General features: G+C 36.0%; 1 protein-coding gene across 1 annotated transcript; it reads right to left on the bottom strand.

Annotated features, from left to right (window-relative positions):
* Positions 1–13,524: 13,524 nt before the first annotated feature.
* LOC118541479 (keratin-associated protein 13-1-like) lies at positions 13,525–14,037 on the bottom strand. The gene has a single exon (XM_036101099.2). It carries the CDS (start codon positions 14,035–14,037, stop codon positions 13,525–13,527), a length of 513 nt encoding a protein of 170 aa, XP_035956992.2.
* Positions 14,038–18,742: the final 4,705 nt, after the last annotated feature.

Here is an 18,742-nt window from a genome sequence, read left to right as displayed (position 1 = left end):
CAGAGACTCAAATTACCTATGATAATTGATTCAAATTACCAATGCTACCAAAAGGCAAAACCAAACCAAACTAAGAGACAACATAGAGCACAAACAAACCTACAGGATATCCAGATAATGTACATATTGGAAATGTTCAGAAAAATAATTGTGATTATTATTCTTAAGAAATTAAACACAAAGTTTAAGAATTTTAACAAGAGTACTAGAATATATAAAAGTGAACATGAAAATACTAAAATTGTAAAATACAATAACTGAAATGAAGGAACCTCATTTGAATTGAAGACAAACTGAAAGAGTCTAAGACTATGGGCTAGCCTCCCCCTCAACTGAGATATAGAATATACTAATGAGCTCAGATCAGAGTGCCAATATACCTGGTGGGAGTATAGGCAACGGTGCGATGCATTCAAGCTGATTTAAACTGGGGAAGGACAGTCTGCTTAACTCAATTCTTTCAGGAATCTTACTGTTAAGCTCTTTGCCTTTCTAACATGCAGAAGGAAGTATTTACATTCTCTGGAAAATGATAAATCAATATATTTGCATACATATATTTTTGTGTGTATATGTGTATTGATCATATAATCATAAGAGTTTACAAATACAATTGTAACTCTATATAAATATAAATATTTATACTTCAAAATCCACTAGTCTTTTATTTACACTATCTATAATGTAATAAAACATTATAAAATATTTCAAAGAGCATGTAGATGTTACCCAATCAAAACAATCAATAGAAGCAAATTTACATTTATTACAAATATTAGAATTAGTTGGCACAGACTTTAAAGGGACTATGATGAACATGTGAATAATTTCAGAAAAAGATGGGTATAATTAATAAGTATATGGGGAATTTTAAGAGATGGAAATAATTGGAAAAAAAACTAGTGGATATCCTTAAACAGAAAGTTAAAGACTTAAAATTAAGTTAAAGATTTAAAATTAAAATTAGATTAAGAGAATATTTGACAAAACAGAAGCAAGGATAAGTGAACTTGAAAATAGATTTTTTTTAAAGATTTTATTTATTTATTTGAGAGAGACACAGTGAGAACAGGAACACAAGCAGAGGGAGTGGGAGAAGGAGAAGCAGGCTTCCCACAGAGCAGGGAGCCTGATGCGGGGCTCGATTCCAGGACCCTGGGATCATGACTTGAGTCGAAGGCAGACGCTTAATGACTGAGCCACCCAGGAGCCCCTTGAAAATAGATTTTTAAGAAAATATATCACCCAATTCAAGGTACTTGGAGAAATAATGACTGAATAAAGAGACAGAGTAAAGATTTGGAAACTTGTTGAAAAACATCAAGCAATCTAAAAACAATGTAAGAGAAGTCCCAGAAAAAAATAATTGAGCAGAAAAGAAAAAAAAAAAACAGTAAAAACTTTTGCACATTTGATTTACAACAACAAAAAGCCAAGATCAAACAAATCAATAAAACCTCCAACTCAAAAATCCAAGAATCTTAGGATACTTGAATCAGAAGAAATCCACATTTAGGCACATTGTAGTGAATTGATTAAAAGCAAAGATAAAAAGAAAATCTTAATTGATTAAAAGCAAAGTTAAAAAGAAAACCTTAAAGTAGCTAGAGGAAAAAAGAGACATTACATATGGGGAACAGTAATAAGAAATACAGCTAATGTTCTTAACACCAGAAGAAAACAGAACGATATTTTTAAAAGGCTGAAAAGAAAAAAAAAAAATTCAGCCTCCTAGAATTTTACATCAGTTCAAAATACCCTTCAAAAAAGAAATAAAAATAAAAATATGTTCAGAAAATTTGTATCCTCAAAAAATTATCTACAAAATCATTAGTTCGACCCTGGCCGATTTGATAAAAAATTTCTAGAAGTGTGTGCATTTGAAAAGTAGGTACTAAAATCTAGGGATGACACTGCTCAGATCAGAAACAATTGAACCCATATCTCAAGAATGCAGACCTACAAACAAAAAATGCAAGTCAGTATTTCCATAGTAAACAGCATATTTTGAAACTGTCCGGTTGTATAATGTTGACAAATAATTTAAGGTTTTTTTTTTTCTTTTTTAAAAAAACTACCCTTGGAGGTCTAGAGTGTTCAGTCCTGACCAATATACAAGTTTGGGCTGGGCAGACCAGGATCTGAGCAAATGGGAAGTCTCCTTCAAGTAGACTCCCATCATTCACCCTTATACAAATGTAGAATTAGAGATGAGAATTTGCTGGAAGAGAATGAGATCACAAACCTCTTTGATTGATGCAGAGGATATGAATTAGGATTTGGTACTCCTTGAAAACATATTTATTAACTTCCTGTTTTGTCTAAGAGTAGTTCTGCAGCCTATTTATCTTGTTAGTGACTTCTAAGTTTGTCATGGCTATTTTGAAAAAGTATTTGTAAGACAAAGACACCGTACTTGCTGGAGGAAATGAAGGAAAAATAAATTCTGCTTTGGAATATATGAAAATAAATATTTTTCCAAATGATTATATAAATTTTCTGAAGCTATTGGTCACCTATTTTCCTGTACGATTTTTTTAAATGAAATAATTGATTTTATTGATTTTCACAAAATCCAAAGTTTGTGACCTTGTTGGTTTTCTCTGTTTTGTGTTTGATTTCTATTTCATTTATTTCTATTTTTATCTTTATAATTTCCTATCCTAAAATTCCTTTTGGTTTAAACTGCTCTTCCTTTTTTAAGCTTCCTCATATAGAGGAATAAAACTTTTATTTCAAGCTTTCTTGGATTTTCATATATACATTAAAATGTAAACTTTTCCTTCCAAACAGCTGCATCTCCCTGATTTTACTGAGTTGTATCATCATTATTATGCATTTCAAAATATTTCCCAATTTCCATTGGGTCTTTCTTTTCTTTGATATTTGGATAATAATGAATGGTATTGATTAATTTATAATCATATGAGGTTTTTTAATATTTTATTATTTTACTTATTTATTTGAGAGAGAGAGTGAGTGAGAGAGCAGGAGTGGGGGAGGGAAGGGGAGGCAGAAGAGGACTCCCTGCTGAGCAGGGAGCTTGACATGGGGCTCAATCCCAGGACTCCAGGGTCATGACTTGAGCCAAAGGCAGACACTTAACCGACTGAGCCACCCAGGTGCCCTGCTATGAGGTTTTTGGTTTTTTTTAAGTTAAAATTTTGTAATTTATCTCTATCTTATATCTACTGATGTTTTATTTTTTAAATACATATTGCCAGCACTGAACTGAATAACCCAAATTTAAAGTCTAATGCTGGCCTTTGTGATAGAATTTATTTCAATAGATTTTCTCCTCAAAATGAAATTCACATGATTTAAATGTAATAAGCTCCTTTTTTTTTTAATATTTTATTTACTTGAGGGAGAGAGCAGGAGAAAGAGAGAGAAAGAAAGCATGTGCAGGGGGAGGGGCAGAGGGAGAGGGAGAAGCAGACTCCCCACTGAGTAGGGATCCCAACATGGGACTCAATCCCAGGACCTTGGGATCATGACCTGAGCTGAATGCAGATGGTTAACCGAGGTGAGCCACCCAAGCACCCCTGTAATAAGCTCCTTAATCCAAAAATAATGTAGTGGTTTGTTGTGTTTATTTTTTACTCTTGGTTTGTTGTATATTTGTGAAATTAAAATGAAAGATTATATTTTTCTGTGAATGGGCTTTGAAAGCTTGTGTGTGCAAGGTCTTAACAGATATCTTTAAAGTTTTAATTCTCTTAGAGCAGTAATTTCTTGGAAGTTCATAGTTTGAAGGTGCAAGTATCTCTGACAATAAGTCTCAGGAGCAGAGCAGAGTGGAATTCACTCAGTAAACAATGGAACATGTGTCTGTGCTGACAGAATGATGGAATGAAGAAGCTGACACATATACCAGGAATATAGAAAGCAAGGAAATAAGTTAGTTTATATGGTTTGGTCCATTGAAAAAAGAAAGTAAATAGAAAATTACTATGTGTTTGTAAAATTAAGAGAAGAATGCCTATAGCTTTAACTGGAATTAAATATACCTCATTTTGGTTAAAAATGTCTAAATTTTGCATTCCAATAACCAGTTTCTAGCCTGATTCATTTCTCTGTGTGTAAGGTAAGGTAACCACTGAAGCTAGGTGGGAAGGGTCCAGGTTCAGAAGGCGTGGGTTCCATCTTGGTGCCTTCCCAAATGAGCTTTTAAAGCAGCCTATATGTCTGTTTCAATTGTATCTCAATATGAAATTGGATATTCTTTGATTTTTTTTAAAGATTTTATTTATTTATTTGACAGAGAGAGACAGTGAGAGAGAACACAAGCAGGGGGAGTGGGAGAGGGAGAAGCAGCCTTCCCGCGGAGCAGGGAGCCCAATGCGGGGCTCGATTCCAGGACCCTGGGATCATGACCTGAGCCAAACGCAGACGCTTAATGACTGAGCCACCCATGCGGCCCTTCATTGATTTTTTTATGGTTCCTTTCTAAACTTTTATAAATACAATATTTCAGGAAATGATAAGCTGCTAAAAATAGGACTTACTGCAAATGAGCCAAACACAAAAATAAAATGATACCTTTGTGTAAAGCCAGGGAATACTTAAAGAAACTTTCTATGCATTGTTTCATCATACTCACAAGCATACCAGTGTGGAATTCACTCATTACACTCTAAGGTCCTTTTAGCATATGAGAAAATAGAAGCTCAAAGAGAATCATAGATTTTCCAAAGGTGCCATTTCTTTAAGGAAATAAAAATGTCCCACTCACTTCCTAAATGCATTAAATATGAGAGACGTAAATGACTACAAAATCACCAAGTTAAACTTAACTTATTGTATAGGCATGGATCTCGAGACCTAGAAGAGTTAGTTTCTAGGTCTCAGAGAGAGTTAATGGTAAAGCTAAGGATAGACCCCTGGTTCCTAAGTTTCATTTTAATGCAATTTCAATTGTGCCATGTGATCTCATCTTCTCTCTCCTTCAGTCATCCGTCTTCCTTCTGCTCCCCATTACCATCATGAGTTTCTGGGTCTTAATCTCCTCTTATAAGGACACCAGCCATGTTAGATTAGAGCCCACCCATATAACTTCATTTTACCTTAATTACCTCTTTAAACGTCCCATCTCCAACTTCAGTCACATTCTGAGGTATTGGGGGTTAGGACTCCAACTTAAGAATGTTGGGGTGGGCGGCACAAGTCAGCTCACCCATTTTGGTCAATGTTGTAATCGTTCAAGACCATAAGGCAACAAACATAAGACTCAAAGTCATCATGTTGAGGAAAGTGGAGTAGAAGAGTTGAAAAACTCATCATCATCACCACTAGATTGCTTGAGAAATTATCATGATTTCTAGACTGTTACTGGGAAATCTAAAGGCAATTGAAAGTATGAGAGAAAATACAGATATTTCATTTGGCTTTCACTGACAGGAATAGAAATGGCAATGCTCAGTACTCCTCTGAACTTATTCTTATTTTGTTCATAATTTCCATGATTTTTGAAAATAGAATAACACAAATGATCCTCACATGCACATTTCCATGTGTGGGCCAGTCGTCTTAGAGATCCGGAACATAGACAAAATAGCATTAAAATTGAAAAATACTTTTTGGCTGAATCGGAGCTGTCTCTGATGATTAAAAGAGTTATCTGATTAAAAATGTAAAAGTGGTTCTCTGGCCCCAGGAAATACTCTAGTTAAAAAAGCAAACAACCTTTTAAAGCCAAATCAGGGATTGATTCAATAGTCATTACACCACAATGTAAAGAAATACACACAATTCCCAATTACAATGTTGGAGACAGTAAATTTGTAATATCACAACATACTTACATTAGATGCAATGTCTTGTTTAAGGATATCAGCATTAAAGTATAAAAACTACCATTAAATCTCAAGAAATTGTCTCAATCCCATATAAAATCTGCTCTAGAAACAGTCAACACATAACCCCCAAGTCTTTAGCAACATTCTGAGTTTACCAGGATCAAGGTAAAGTTCCCTCTATATTCCAGCAACAGTGATTCTGGGTCTTGTTTCCTACAAAGGCAGCCCTGCTCTCTACCAGATTCCTACTAGATCTCCCATAGGTCCTGTCCCTACCAGACTTCCAACTTTGTCATGCTGTTTTTCTTGGCTTTCTGTTACACTCACTGGCTCTGTAAATTTTGAACTCAGGAATTCAGTTCCCAAGCTCCTGCTGCCTAAGCAACTCTATTTCCAGGAGTTGCCAGTCATCTTTTTACCAGCCAGCATGTGGTTCTGATTTCTAGGGATTGATGTATTCAGTTTCCCAGGAAACTCATCATGAGTCATTTCTATGCAATTGATTTCACCAATTCCTATTTATTTATTCTTGTCACATTAGTGATTACAGATAACAGCTTTGTTCCCCTTCAACCTTGACTCCCATATTTTTTATTAGTCATGCCTCATAGTATGTTGTCAAACATCTTGTCAATACTAGTCAGTTCTCAAAATAATATTCATTCGGCTCTGCTCATAGGGAATGCATGATGAACAAATGTTCCATGATATTTTTTTTCAAAGAAAATGCATTCATTCATCTGCTACTACATAGTGAGAAAATTTTAAAACAATATTATTTAAAAATGTGGTTCCTGTTTCTTTGAACTTACCATCTAGCAAGGTTAACCAAATAATTACTTAATTGCAGCAGTGATTAAAGCTGTAAACAAGCAAATCCTCAACATATAAGTTTATGTTTAACATTTAACAATGAGATCTTAACAGTCTTAGAAGTCAACAAAGCTTCCCAGAGAAAGTAGTTTACAAGCTACAGCTGGAGAATGAGCAAATATAGCTTGATCAAGGTAGAACCTGGAGCAAGGACATCCAATTAAAAGATGATTACACTAATTTGAGTGAGAATGAGAAAATCTGTGATAATGAGGTCCAATAGCATATCCACATGTACACATCCTGGCTTGCTCTTCTTTTTTTTTTTAATCTGTCTCCCAATTTCTACATAAACCCTCCTTTTACTGTAAACCAATGGAACCTCAATTCTTCCCTGAACACACAGGATGTATTTTTCCACTCTGCTTTGGTCATTTCAGGTCATCTTCCTATACTTCCCCTTATCTCTTCTCATAATTCTCGTGTCTTTGATATTTAAGAACGTCCCAGCTTTTAGATTCATTTTTAAATTCCATTTCATTTATATTGCTTCCCTCACCAAATAAAGGTTATCTTCCAATCTTCTGAAATTGGGCTAAACTGTATTACAATAAAATTTAGAGAGGGAGGTGATAGGAATGGGATGGTATAGTGAGTATGCCGATCTTGAACTAGAAGAAATTCAGTTAGTAAATTGCTATGTGTAAAGTTCCCATTTCCTGATCTGAGGGGAGTTTGAAAACAGAGTTCCCAGGAGCACTGGGAATGAGAAGGCAAGGATTTTGTTGCAAATGTCCTCTAAATTAATTCAGTTAATAATCAATTTCTCCCCATTTCCATGGTTGTGTATAATTTGATACCATAAACAACAAGCTCTTAAAACTAAAAAGATACATATCTCTTAATGTGAGCAGAGAAGGTAGCTCACTACACACTCAAACATATGCACATAAAATCAACCACATTAACATATCCCCACATTTCTAGTCATCATTGCACTACAGGTTTTAGCCAGAGAAATAGGCAATAAAAACAAATAAAAGGCATAAGTATGAGCAAGGGAACAGGAAAGATTTCTGTATTCACAGGTAGAATGACATAAAAAAATCCAACGAAGCTATAAAACTTCCATTAAAAAATCTATTTCATTCCTATGTAATAATAAAAAATATGTGAAAAATCAAATCTAAACTATGTTATAATAACAACAAAACATATAACCTAAGGAATATATTTCAAGATTCTCATATTTAATACTATAAAATATTGCAGAAAGAAATGAAATAAGACCCAAATAAATAGAGAAACATCTTGGATTGAAAGATGTTTACTATGCCTATTTATAGATTCAACACAGTCTGAACAAAAATGCCAGGAGGCATTTTTATAAAAATTAAAAAACTGTTTCTAAATTTATATTTATAAATTCTAAAATTTATATTATGTGAGGGGGCAAGAATAATCTTGAAACAGAAGTAAAGTTGGAAGACTTTCATTGTCTCATTTCAGGACTTAATATGAAGGTATATTTAGATATTGAACTGAAATAAGTATAGATAATCAATGAAACAGTATCAAGTTCTAGAATAGACTCCTATGTATACTGTCAAATTTTTTTTACAAAGATGTCAAATCAACTCAAGTGGGGAGAAATATCTTTTCAACACATGGCATTTGAATTAATGGATACATGTAAAGAACTTAAAGATATATATATAAATATATGTTGATACATGCCATAGACTTATATGTAAAAGCTGAAATTTTAAAGTTTCTAGGACGAAAATAAGAGAATATCTTTCCAACCTAGTGGGAGGCAAAACTTTTCTTGGAGAATACAAAAAAAGTACAACAAAAGAAAAATAACTGATAAATTTGATTTCCTCAAAATGAAAGTTTGCTTATCCAATGTCATCATTAAGATAAGGAGGCAAGTCACAAATATAAAATTACTAGCAATACATAAATCTAACAATGGACTTATTTCCAGAGTAGATAAAGAATTCCAACATATTAGCAAAAAAAAATTTAATGTGAATAACATTGAATTCATGAATAACATGAATAAACACTGCACAAAAGAAGTCAAGAGAATAACCAATGAGCATGAGAAGAGCTGCTCAAAATCATTATTCACCAAGTAAATGAAACTTAAAGTCACACACAAAAAAAGAAACTTAAAATCACAATGAGATACCACTCTCCTCCAGTAAATGGTTAAGAGAAAGATGATGTCAATGTTGATGAGAATGTGGAGTCTCTAGAAATCTAGGGCATTGCTGGTGGTAGAGTTAAATGATAAAACCAACTTTGAAAATTTCAGCGATTTCTAATGAAGTTAAGCTTATGCTCACTCTATGACCCAGAAATTCCATTTGAAGGTTTTTCTCAAAAAACAAACAAACAAACAAACAAACACAAAAACACTGACAACATATGTCCACAAAAAGACTGGAACAATCAATGTTCAATTGCAGATTTATTGATTAAAAAAAGTTTTCTTTAATCTTGAAACAATTCAATAACCATCCACAGGTGAAGGAATAAACACATTGTCATCTATTCCCACAAGGGACCACTGCACAGAAATAAAATGAATAAAACATAAGCACCATGGAGAATCTCAAGAACATTGTGTTGAACAGCAGAAAAGCTGGATACACCTAAGAACATACTGTATGGTCTAACTTTTATGAAATTCTAGAGGCAAAATCATTTTACGATGATAGAAATCATTATAGTAGTTGGCTCAAGTTGGCAGAGATTAAAGGAGCATGAGGATACTTTCTGAGGTGGGAAAATGTTCTATATCTTGATCAGGTAGTTGTAACATAGGTGTATATATTTGTCAAAAACATCAAACTCTACCCTTAAAATCTGTTCATTTCATTTTGTGTAAATATTAACTGAATAACAAAGATTATTTTAAAAACTAACAAAGCAGACAATCTTATACCTCTGCCTAAAACCATTTAATGGCCCTCATTGCTATCAGAAGGAAGTACAGTTCTGAGCCAGACCACTGTAGACCTGCAAAGAATGGCCCCCAAATCTTTCTGACCTAATTTCAAGTCATTTTTTTTTTTCATTTTCCCTCACTGACAAGACAAAATGCCTTTCAGTTATATAATGCACATCTCAAGACTTGGGTCCTAAAAATACTTCTTCTCCAAGGCCTACCAATCCATTCTCTACTTACTCTTCCAACCTATTTCAAAAGCTATTCCTCTGGGAAACTTTTCTTGATCTCTAAGACTTGGTGAATTTCTCTTGATGTTATTTTAGTATCAAAAACTCATTCATAGCTCATTATTTTGTAATTAAATAATTATTTATTTAGTACTTGCTTTCTCTCTTTGACTTTCAGACTGGGTAGAACAGAGACCCCACACATTTCCTTAATATATTTTAAATTATGGAGTAATACACAAATATAATCTTATTTTAAAAAATATATTCAATAACACATTTCCATTCCATGGATTCTGACTTGTGGTAAAGGCGCAGTGAAAATGTGAAAATTAATGGTATTAACAAAATGTTTGACAATGTGTTCTGAAGCATGACTAATTAGAAAAAAAAAACAAACATGAGGGCGGGGAGTTGGCAAGGAAAAAGCTGCTCTCTGTAATCACCAATGAGATAAACATTAATAAACAGAAATTGTTGAGATCAAGTGCCTAGGAATGATTCATTGGAGTATTTCCTGGGAAACTGGTTACACTTACTCTTGGAAGTCAGAATTGGGAACCAGTTGGCAGACAGATGATCAGCAGTTTCTGGAATTATAGTTGCAGGGCGGCAGAAGCTTGGGACCTAAACCCCTAGGTTCAAAATTTGAGGTATTAGGCATCTGTCAAACAATATGGCAGGAGGAAGCCAGACAAGTACAAGCTGGTCTCCTGCTCATTGTGTGGAGTGGGATTAATTTGGTGAAAACTGGAAGACCACAATTCACTGTACTGAAATATAGAAAGTCTATACTCTGGGAAATTTAGTATGTGCCAGAGACATGGAATGGATGAAGGGGCAGTTTCTTAAATGAACACGGCAAGACATCAACTCAGGAGTTATGTTTCTTGTAAAATATTACAGTTTTCTTATCTTGACTATCAACGTGAAATGGGATATTGTAACTTCAGGTGTAGCTGTGGTATTGCAAGTTTGCTGTCCTCACCATTGAATTTTGCTTTGTTTGTGAGCACTTCATCACATGGCTATCTAATTACAGTCAATCAGTCGTTGAAGTTTTTTTGTTTGGTTTGGTTTGGGTTTTTTGTTTGTTTTTTAGTAAATTTGCTTGTTTACTAGTGTTGGTAGGCAGAATAATGGTTCCTCAAACATACCCATATCCTAAACCTCAGAATTTATGAATATGTTACTTTATGTTGAAAGGGTTATTAAAGTAGCAGATGGAATTAAAGTTGTGAATCAGTTGACCTTAAAATAGGGAGATTAGCAGGGGGACACAACATAATCTTAAGCATCCTTAAAAAGAGGTAGAAGAGTAGGTCAGAGTGATATAAAGTAAGATCGACTTGACCTACCATTGCTGGCTCTGAAGGTAGAGGAAGGGGAGCATGGGCTAAGAAATGCAGCTGGCCTCCAGAAGCTAAAAAAGACAAGAAAGTAGATTTTCCCCTAGAGCCTCTGGAAAGGAATATAGCCCTGTCAGCGTGTTGCTTTTAGCCCAATGAGACTGTATCTGACTTTTTACCCATTGAACTGTAAGATAATAAATTTGTATTGTTTAAACCACTGACTTTGATGTAATTTGTTTTAGCAATAATAGGAAAACTAAGACACTAGTATATTTCTGAAAGCCAGAAAATTTTCCACTCTGACATCTAAAAGCTGGAGACAGTAACAGACGAGGCCTCAGCTTGGCCAAAAAGCTCCAGGTGCTCCTCATGACTGCTCTGTCATTGCTTATGTTTTGGGGTACAAAATTGGATTCTTTCTCTTGGTTGAAGATAATGGGCATGAGACCAACTTGGATCATTAAAATTCATGAGCAGGACTGTTTACAGAGGAGTTTAATATTTTAAATTTTGTAACACTGATGAAATTTTTCCCCAAATCTCCATTCATTATTCCTTTATGTTTTCCTCTAGCTATGTAAGTGTCATGACTATTTTCTAAACATAGTGAAGGAGGAGGAGGAGGAGGGAATGAAAGATGAGGAAGAGAGGGAGCATATGAGGGAAGAGAGAGGTTGGCGAGAATGCACAGAATAAAGCAATTCTATTAATAACTCTATAATAACTTGCTGTGTAATCTTGTAAAATTCTATCTAGCTCTTCTATCTTTCAGTTTCCACCTCTGTGGACTAAGTAGATTGAATTAATGGCCCCTACCACTCTTTTTATATTTCAGATTTTATTATTATGTCAGTAGTTAAGGAGGAAATAAAGAAAGCATGGTGAGATGTACCAGGATAAATTTAGAAGACTCGGTTTTTTTTCCAACCTTTGAGTACTCTGCATTCCATTTCCTAATTTCAGGGATGTTTGAGGATCTTATAAAATAAAGACTGGGGAAAAAATATTTAAACACTGCTTGCTCTATATGAACATCACGTCTCCAGTTGTTATCATGCTATGTTAGTATGTTATGGTATCTGTATTATCTACTACATGGTTAGTTTCTATGTTACCTGTTAGTACCTTACATTTATAACACTTGGATGTAGGAGAGAAGAATGGTGTAAATAAATTTTATTTCAATTTTATTTCAATATACAGCAGAAACAGTCATTTTCAATGATATTAAAGGTTTCTCGTTTAGATTAGATTCTCATTTAGTTAGATTCAGTGTATATGTTGGCAAAGAACCCAGGTGCAACTTCACACCTGCTGAGCCTAGTTCCTTCCCAGCTAAGTTTGTTCTCATCTAAGTTGTTCTTATACAAATGGGGATAATTTGAGCAAATTGAAAATAGTAATTGGAGTACAGGGACTTAGTCAATTAGAAAAAAAAATATGTGGCATCCCTTCACTGTGATTAGCTGAAGCTCATAGGTACTCTTTTTCTAAAATGTTACACCCACACACTAGTCTTCCATTTGAATAACCCGCATGCACAGGCCTCATCATGTAAATCTAAACTTTGTTCCTACACTCCTCAAATTTCTTTAATACATAATGTCTTTATTATGTCTTTGTGTGCATAGGCTATATTCATTGTGTGAACAAGATATTCAAACCCCTGAGGGGCGCCTGGGTAGCTCAGTCGTTAAGCGTCTGCCTTCGGCTCAGGTCATGGTCCCAGGGTCCTGGGATCGAGCCCTGCATTGGGCTCCCTGCTCAGCGGGAAGCCTGCTTCTCCCTCTCCCGCTCCCTCTGCCTGTGTTCCCTCTCTCGCTGTGTCTCTCTCTGGCAAATAAATAAATAAAATTAAAAAAAAAAAAAAAAAAGATATTCAAACCCCTGAGATTTCATTGAGAAAAAGGCTGTACCTAGAAACTGTGGGCATCCAAGGAACTGCTTAAACGGGGAAATACTCAAACCCAACCAAAATTAGTGCACAGCCGTTAAAATCTGAACTTTCCAAAGCCCATTAACAAAAGCACTGATAACACAAATCCCAGTTGACACAATACTAGTAAATAACAACATTAACAACATATTTGGATAGCAGAATAAAGATTTTATTAAAATGAAATCATTTGACTTTCCACCTATTTTTGGGAGAAACGCAAACCATAAATTCTTTCAACAATGCAATTTGAATTACTCGTTAATCTTGTGGTTTGACAGAGTTCTTCTATCAGCCAGCGTTTGAGGGCTGGTGAGGTAAAGTTACTAGTGATCAGGGAATATTAGATGCTTTTTAATGGAAGAAATTAAGATAATAGATAATCTCAGGACAGAATCTGCATTTTTCGAATGGATTTTGCTCTTCAACACTCTAATCAGTAGAAGTCAGATCTACAGCGTGGCCAGTAACAAGATGAATGGAAACTCCTGGAAGGAAAATAGATTGGGTGACAGAAACTGGATCCATAACTCAGGGAAGGGAAGCCATAGACTCTAAAACCCAGGGGTCTGAAGCCCTGGGATCCACAGCCCAGTGAGTAGCAGCTTCTGGATCCATAGCCCAGGGAGCAACAGCTGCTGGACCCAATGCCCATAGACCCAGGGTAAGCAGTCCAGCAGGGACTGCAGAGCGTGGAGGTCCTCTGGCGGTAGCAGGACATCTGGCAGGGGCTGGACACCACACGGGATGTCTGGCAGCTGGTGGGCTCACAGCAGGTCTCCTGACAGCCACTGGAAAGGGAGGAGCCCAGTTGGCAGGTGCTGGGAGAGCAGAGGTCAGTGCGGTAGACCAGGTTGCTGGGGTAAGAGCCGCAGGAGGAGCCTGGGTAGCGCAGGTAGCCCCCAAGGGAGCGGGAGGAGAAGATTCCAGAGCAGCAGCTGTAGGACATGTTGGCAGGAGATGTGAGTGTGACTGAGTGACAGTGAGAAGATTCTGAGGTTGCATTTCATCTCTGGACTGGGGTGTTTATATACTCTCAGCAATAGGTGTGGTAACCTTCACGGTCATCCTTGACATATCCGTGCGTCCTCATTTACATGTGGGTAACTCAGTAATCTCTGTAATTGCAGTTGAATAATTTCCCACATTTGGATTTATGGATGCTATAATTTTGGTGTTACAACCATAGCCAGTGAACTGCTCCTATGTCAGAAATACCGTGACTGTTTGACATTAATGTTCATCCCATCTCAGCCGGGAAAGCACTTCCTTTGCTCTTGCCATAACCTTCATGTGTTTTATTCCTGGCAATAATGGGCACATACTTTTCTTAAATGGCAGGAAATAACATATAACTATTTTTCTGCTTTGTCAATTGATCAGAGGTATAATTTTGGCTTTAATAGGAACAGATTAAATACTGACCTTATTTGTCACCATGTTTTCTCATTTTCCAAAATTATTGTCCATCCATATCCACATTCTATTACACAGTATGTCTCAGATGCAATGGAAAGGGGGGAAAATGTCAGCCAATACAAATTAAATATCATTGATAGTTAAAGCCAGAGAGAAACCTGGACATTTACTTCAAGACATGGTTACAGTGAAGGACAGAATCAAGACAGAGTCACAAGTGCAGATCAAATGGGGGTCTTAGGAGGAGAATCGAAGAGCTAAGCAATATTGAAATGAGGGAAGAAATAATTGGGTTTTAGGTTCAGTGTGTCTGATATGAGTCCTGTAATCCTAACAGATTCTCATCCATATGCATATCAACCCTGAGACTTTCCTTCTCAGATCTTCCACTGCAGGAGGCTGAGTTGACCAAGGGCCCCATGTGATACAGTGCGGCAGAGATATTAGATAAGCTCTGTCCTGGGACACATGGGACTTCTCTGATGGCCAATGACTGAGGATTCCCAGTGGCCTCAGGCAGTTATGCCTAGTCTGTGCGGCTGCCTCAGGCACCGTGGGCAGACTCGTACCAGGTCTGATGGCTCTCCTCTCCTTCTTCACCCCCTCCTCTAACTCTTCTCTCAAAGACATTTCCCAAATGAAATCCGTGTGCCTTTAATTCCATCTCGGTGTCAAGCCAGCTCTATTCATGCCCTTCATCATTTTTAGTAAATTCTCAACCATATTCTCTTCAAATATTGTTTCTGTCTCATTCTTACCTCCCTTTTTCTGAGATTCTAATTATAAGCAAAATACACTATTAAACTATGTTACAAATGCCTCCTATACTCTTTTCTTTTTCATTCTTTTCATTCTTTTTCTCTCTTTATACTTAACTTTGGGAATTTCTTTCTATCCCATCTCCCAATTCATTAATTGTCTGTTCATCTTTGTTTCATCTCCTGATAAAACACATCAATTAAGTTTTACAGATCAGTTAGTATATTGTAAATTTCCAAAATTTCAATGAGGTTCTGTTGCATGGCTTTTAGTTTTCTGCCAAAATTCTCAATCATATCTTTACTTCTTTAAATATAATAATTCCTTGATAATATCTTTCTATTTCCTGTTAAATTCTTCACATTGGTAACTTAATGTCTGATTTTGGCACATGCACTATGTATTTCAGATTCTATGTTCTGGTGTTCTCTTTTGTTTTAGTCTTTTCTTCTCATATTCCTATTATATTTTGAGATATATATATATATATACATATATATATGAAATACACACATATACATCCCAGAATAATTTAGCTTCCTCCAGAAAGAATTTACTTATGTTTCAGGCAGGCTGTTAGGATAAGGTCACCAGCATCCTAGATCATTTTATCCAATCAAGGATTGAGATAATTCAAACCTGGGCTTCAGTCCTTATGAAGAGCTATTTATTAGCACTTCAATTTTACTTCTAGGATTTGGCTCTCTAAGGTCTGGGATATTTGCCATGATCTCAATTCCAATAGACGCTGAATTCCAATTTTATTTCTTAAGCCCAGTGAGTTTATGGAATTCTCTTAGCCTCTCGGTTACTACTTTCAAAATCAACATATAATTTTAAGAGAATAGCAACTCCAGATGTAGGCTTATTTATTTATTTATTTACTTATTTATTTACTTCAGTTCTGGCCCATATAGTACCTCTGGGACTCTGGAATACTCAGGTATTTCTCTGAAGTTTTCAAACAGAGATGATGATGATGATGTATTTTCACAGATTTTCTATTCTCATTGAGAAGAAGGGTTCAATGTTTTAAGAAATGTTAACTTGCTAATTTTACATAATTTTGAATGACTTACTTATTTTTAAAATACAAGGGAATGCTTCAAATAACTGAGGATCTACAGTGAAGGTGGCCATTTAAAAGTCCTATTAGAGTAGTTTCACTGGTAAAAGATGACACCTACCAAATTTCAGGAAATTCAAATGCTACAATTGTGGGTATTCAGCCTTTCTTTCCAACCCTGTCTCCCATTTCCACACCATATATGCTTTACTTTGTAATTCGCAATATGAGCTGAATTCACCATGTGACTTCACACCCTTCTGCTCTTCTTATCCGATTTTATCCTTCCAGATCCTTCCAGATCTTATCTTATTCTTTTCCATATTTATTGTATCTCTGCTTTTCTAGTGACACCTCATTCCCAACAGAAGCTGTCACACCCTGCCTACATCCCCTGGATAATCATCTTTAAACTCTGAAGTGTACTGATTACTGGGGGTATCTATAAAACTCTGCTCAAGGACTTTTTTACTCCACAAGGACTTGCTGAGCCCTGTGTGGGGAATTCTCCACTAGGATTGGGTTTCAGTTGTCTACAGTGGTGCCTGGCTTAGTAACGCACGCCACATTGCCTTCCTTCCATTGTCTGCCACATTTCTCATACTCCTGCAGGTAATTACTGGTATCCTCTCCAAAATAAACAACTTGCATTTGAGCTCATGTTCTCAACCACTGTTTTTGGATAATTTATAGAAAAAAATACATACTTGGATACCTCACTGATATGTTTATTGAGAAATCTTCAATGTTTCTCCACCTTATAAAATTTATTTTTTTTAAAGATTTTATTTATTTATTTGACAGAGAGAGACACAGCGAGAGAGGGAACACAAGCAGGGGGAGTGGGAGAGGGAGAAGCAGGCTTCCCGCTGAGCAGGGAGCCCGATGCGGGGCTCGATCCCACGACCCTGGGATCATGACCTGAGCCGAAGGCAGACGCTTAACGACTGAGCCACCCAGGCGTCCCTCCACCTTATAAAATTTAAATGAAATGATCCCTAGGGAGAAATGCCAAGAATATATTACAGAGACAAATGTGCTTTAATATTGCATGTGGCACATTTTGAAATACATTAAATATTATTGTTGTGAGTTTATTACAATTTTATTAGTAAAATTAAACTTTGCCATCAACCATGATAATACATTCTCTTGGGCCTAGAATATCATTTAACTGATTTTAATTAATTAATTAATTTATTTATTTATTTATTTATTTTTAGAGAGGGAGGGTGGGACAGAGGGAGACAGAGAGAGAGAATCTTAAGCAGTCTCCATGCCTAGGGTGGAGCCTGACATGGGGCTCAATCCCAAGACCCTGAGATCATGACCTGAGCTGAAACCAAGAATCAGACACTTAACCAACTGCACCATCCTTGCCCCCCTATTTTATTTATTTTTTAACTGATTTTATTTTAACATTGAACTTAGAAAGCAGCCAGTTACACTCTAAGAATATGATAAATTATCAAACTTTTAAAAAAATTTGAATCTACAGTTAAGCAATGGCAAAAATAACAGAACAAGGAAAATAGAGAAAACCAAACTTAAACACAGAAAAAAATATAAGAATTAAAAATGGTGGGGGGACAGATAAAGTTGGGGAGACAGAAAGAGAAGAGAGGAGAGAGATTGATTCATGTATCTCCAGAGGAAAAGGGACCTGGAAAAGAAACATTTAGGCAGGAGAATGCGGGTGGTACCAGCCTGTGCGAGTGCCAGAAAATCATTCAAAACCTGTGAAGTGAAAAGCTAAGACATTCTAAGACATTAGAAGCCCTGGATATTTATAAATGTAGATGATAACATGGATAATACATCAACGTTCATAAAATATAGTAAATTTGAAAGGTTCTAATTCTAAAGACATTGGGATGGAACAGATCATTTTTTAAGAGTGCACTAGAAAAAAGGCTGAAATCTCTGAGCTTTCTCTGTTCCTCCTTCAGGCGCCCTCATCAGACTAGCGTTTTCCTCTTGACTGCCTAGAGGTGGGCCTAGATTGATCTTCCTTGGGATTGCTTCACTGAGCCCTTGTGTTGTCACCTTATCTTTAGATATGTGGCAAGGTGTCTGCCAGTGTCTAGCCATCTCTGTCTTTGTTTTACCCATTTTTGGTCTCTCTTCATTGGACAAGGGACCCACTGGGTAACCACTACTCCATGCATTCTTTCTCTCTAACAAATTACTACCAAGTAATTCTGGAGCATGTGGAGTATAGTGAAAAGGTGGATCATTCCTGGAAGGCTCCATCCAGGTAGAAACACTGCCTCTGATCCATTGTACCAGGAAAAAAAAAATGATGTGATTTCATTCCCCACTCTTAGGAGGAAAGCATCCATCAGAAAAACCATATGTTGATCCACAGGAAGCAGATGTAGGTAGCATAAGCCCAAGAAAAGGCTGTCCT

This window comes from Halichoerus grypus, chromosome 1 (assembly GCF_964656455.1).
Source record: "Halichoerus grypus chromosome 1, mHalGry1.hap1.1, whole genome shotgun sequence".
NCBI classification, from domain to species: Eukaryota; Metazoa; Chordata; class Mammalia; order Carnivora; family Phocidae; genus Halichoerus; species Halichoerus grypus.
Note: the sequence above shows the minus strand (reverse complement) of the source record. Positions and strands in the feature narration are given on the sequence as shown.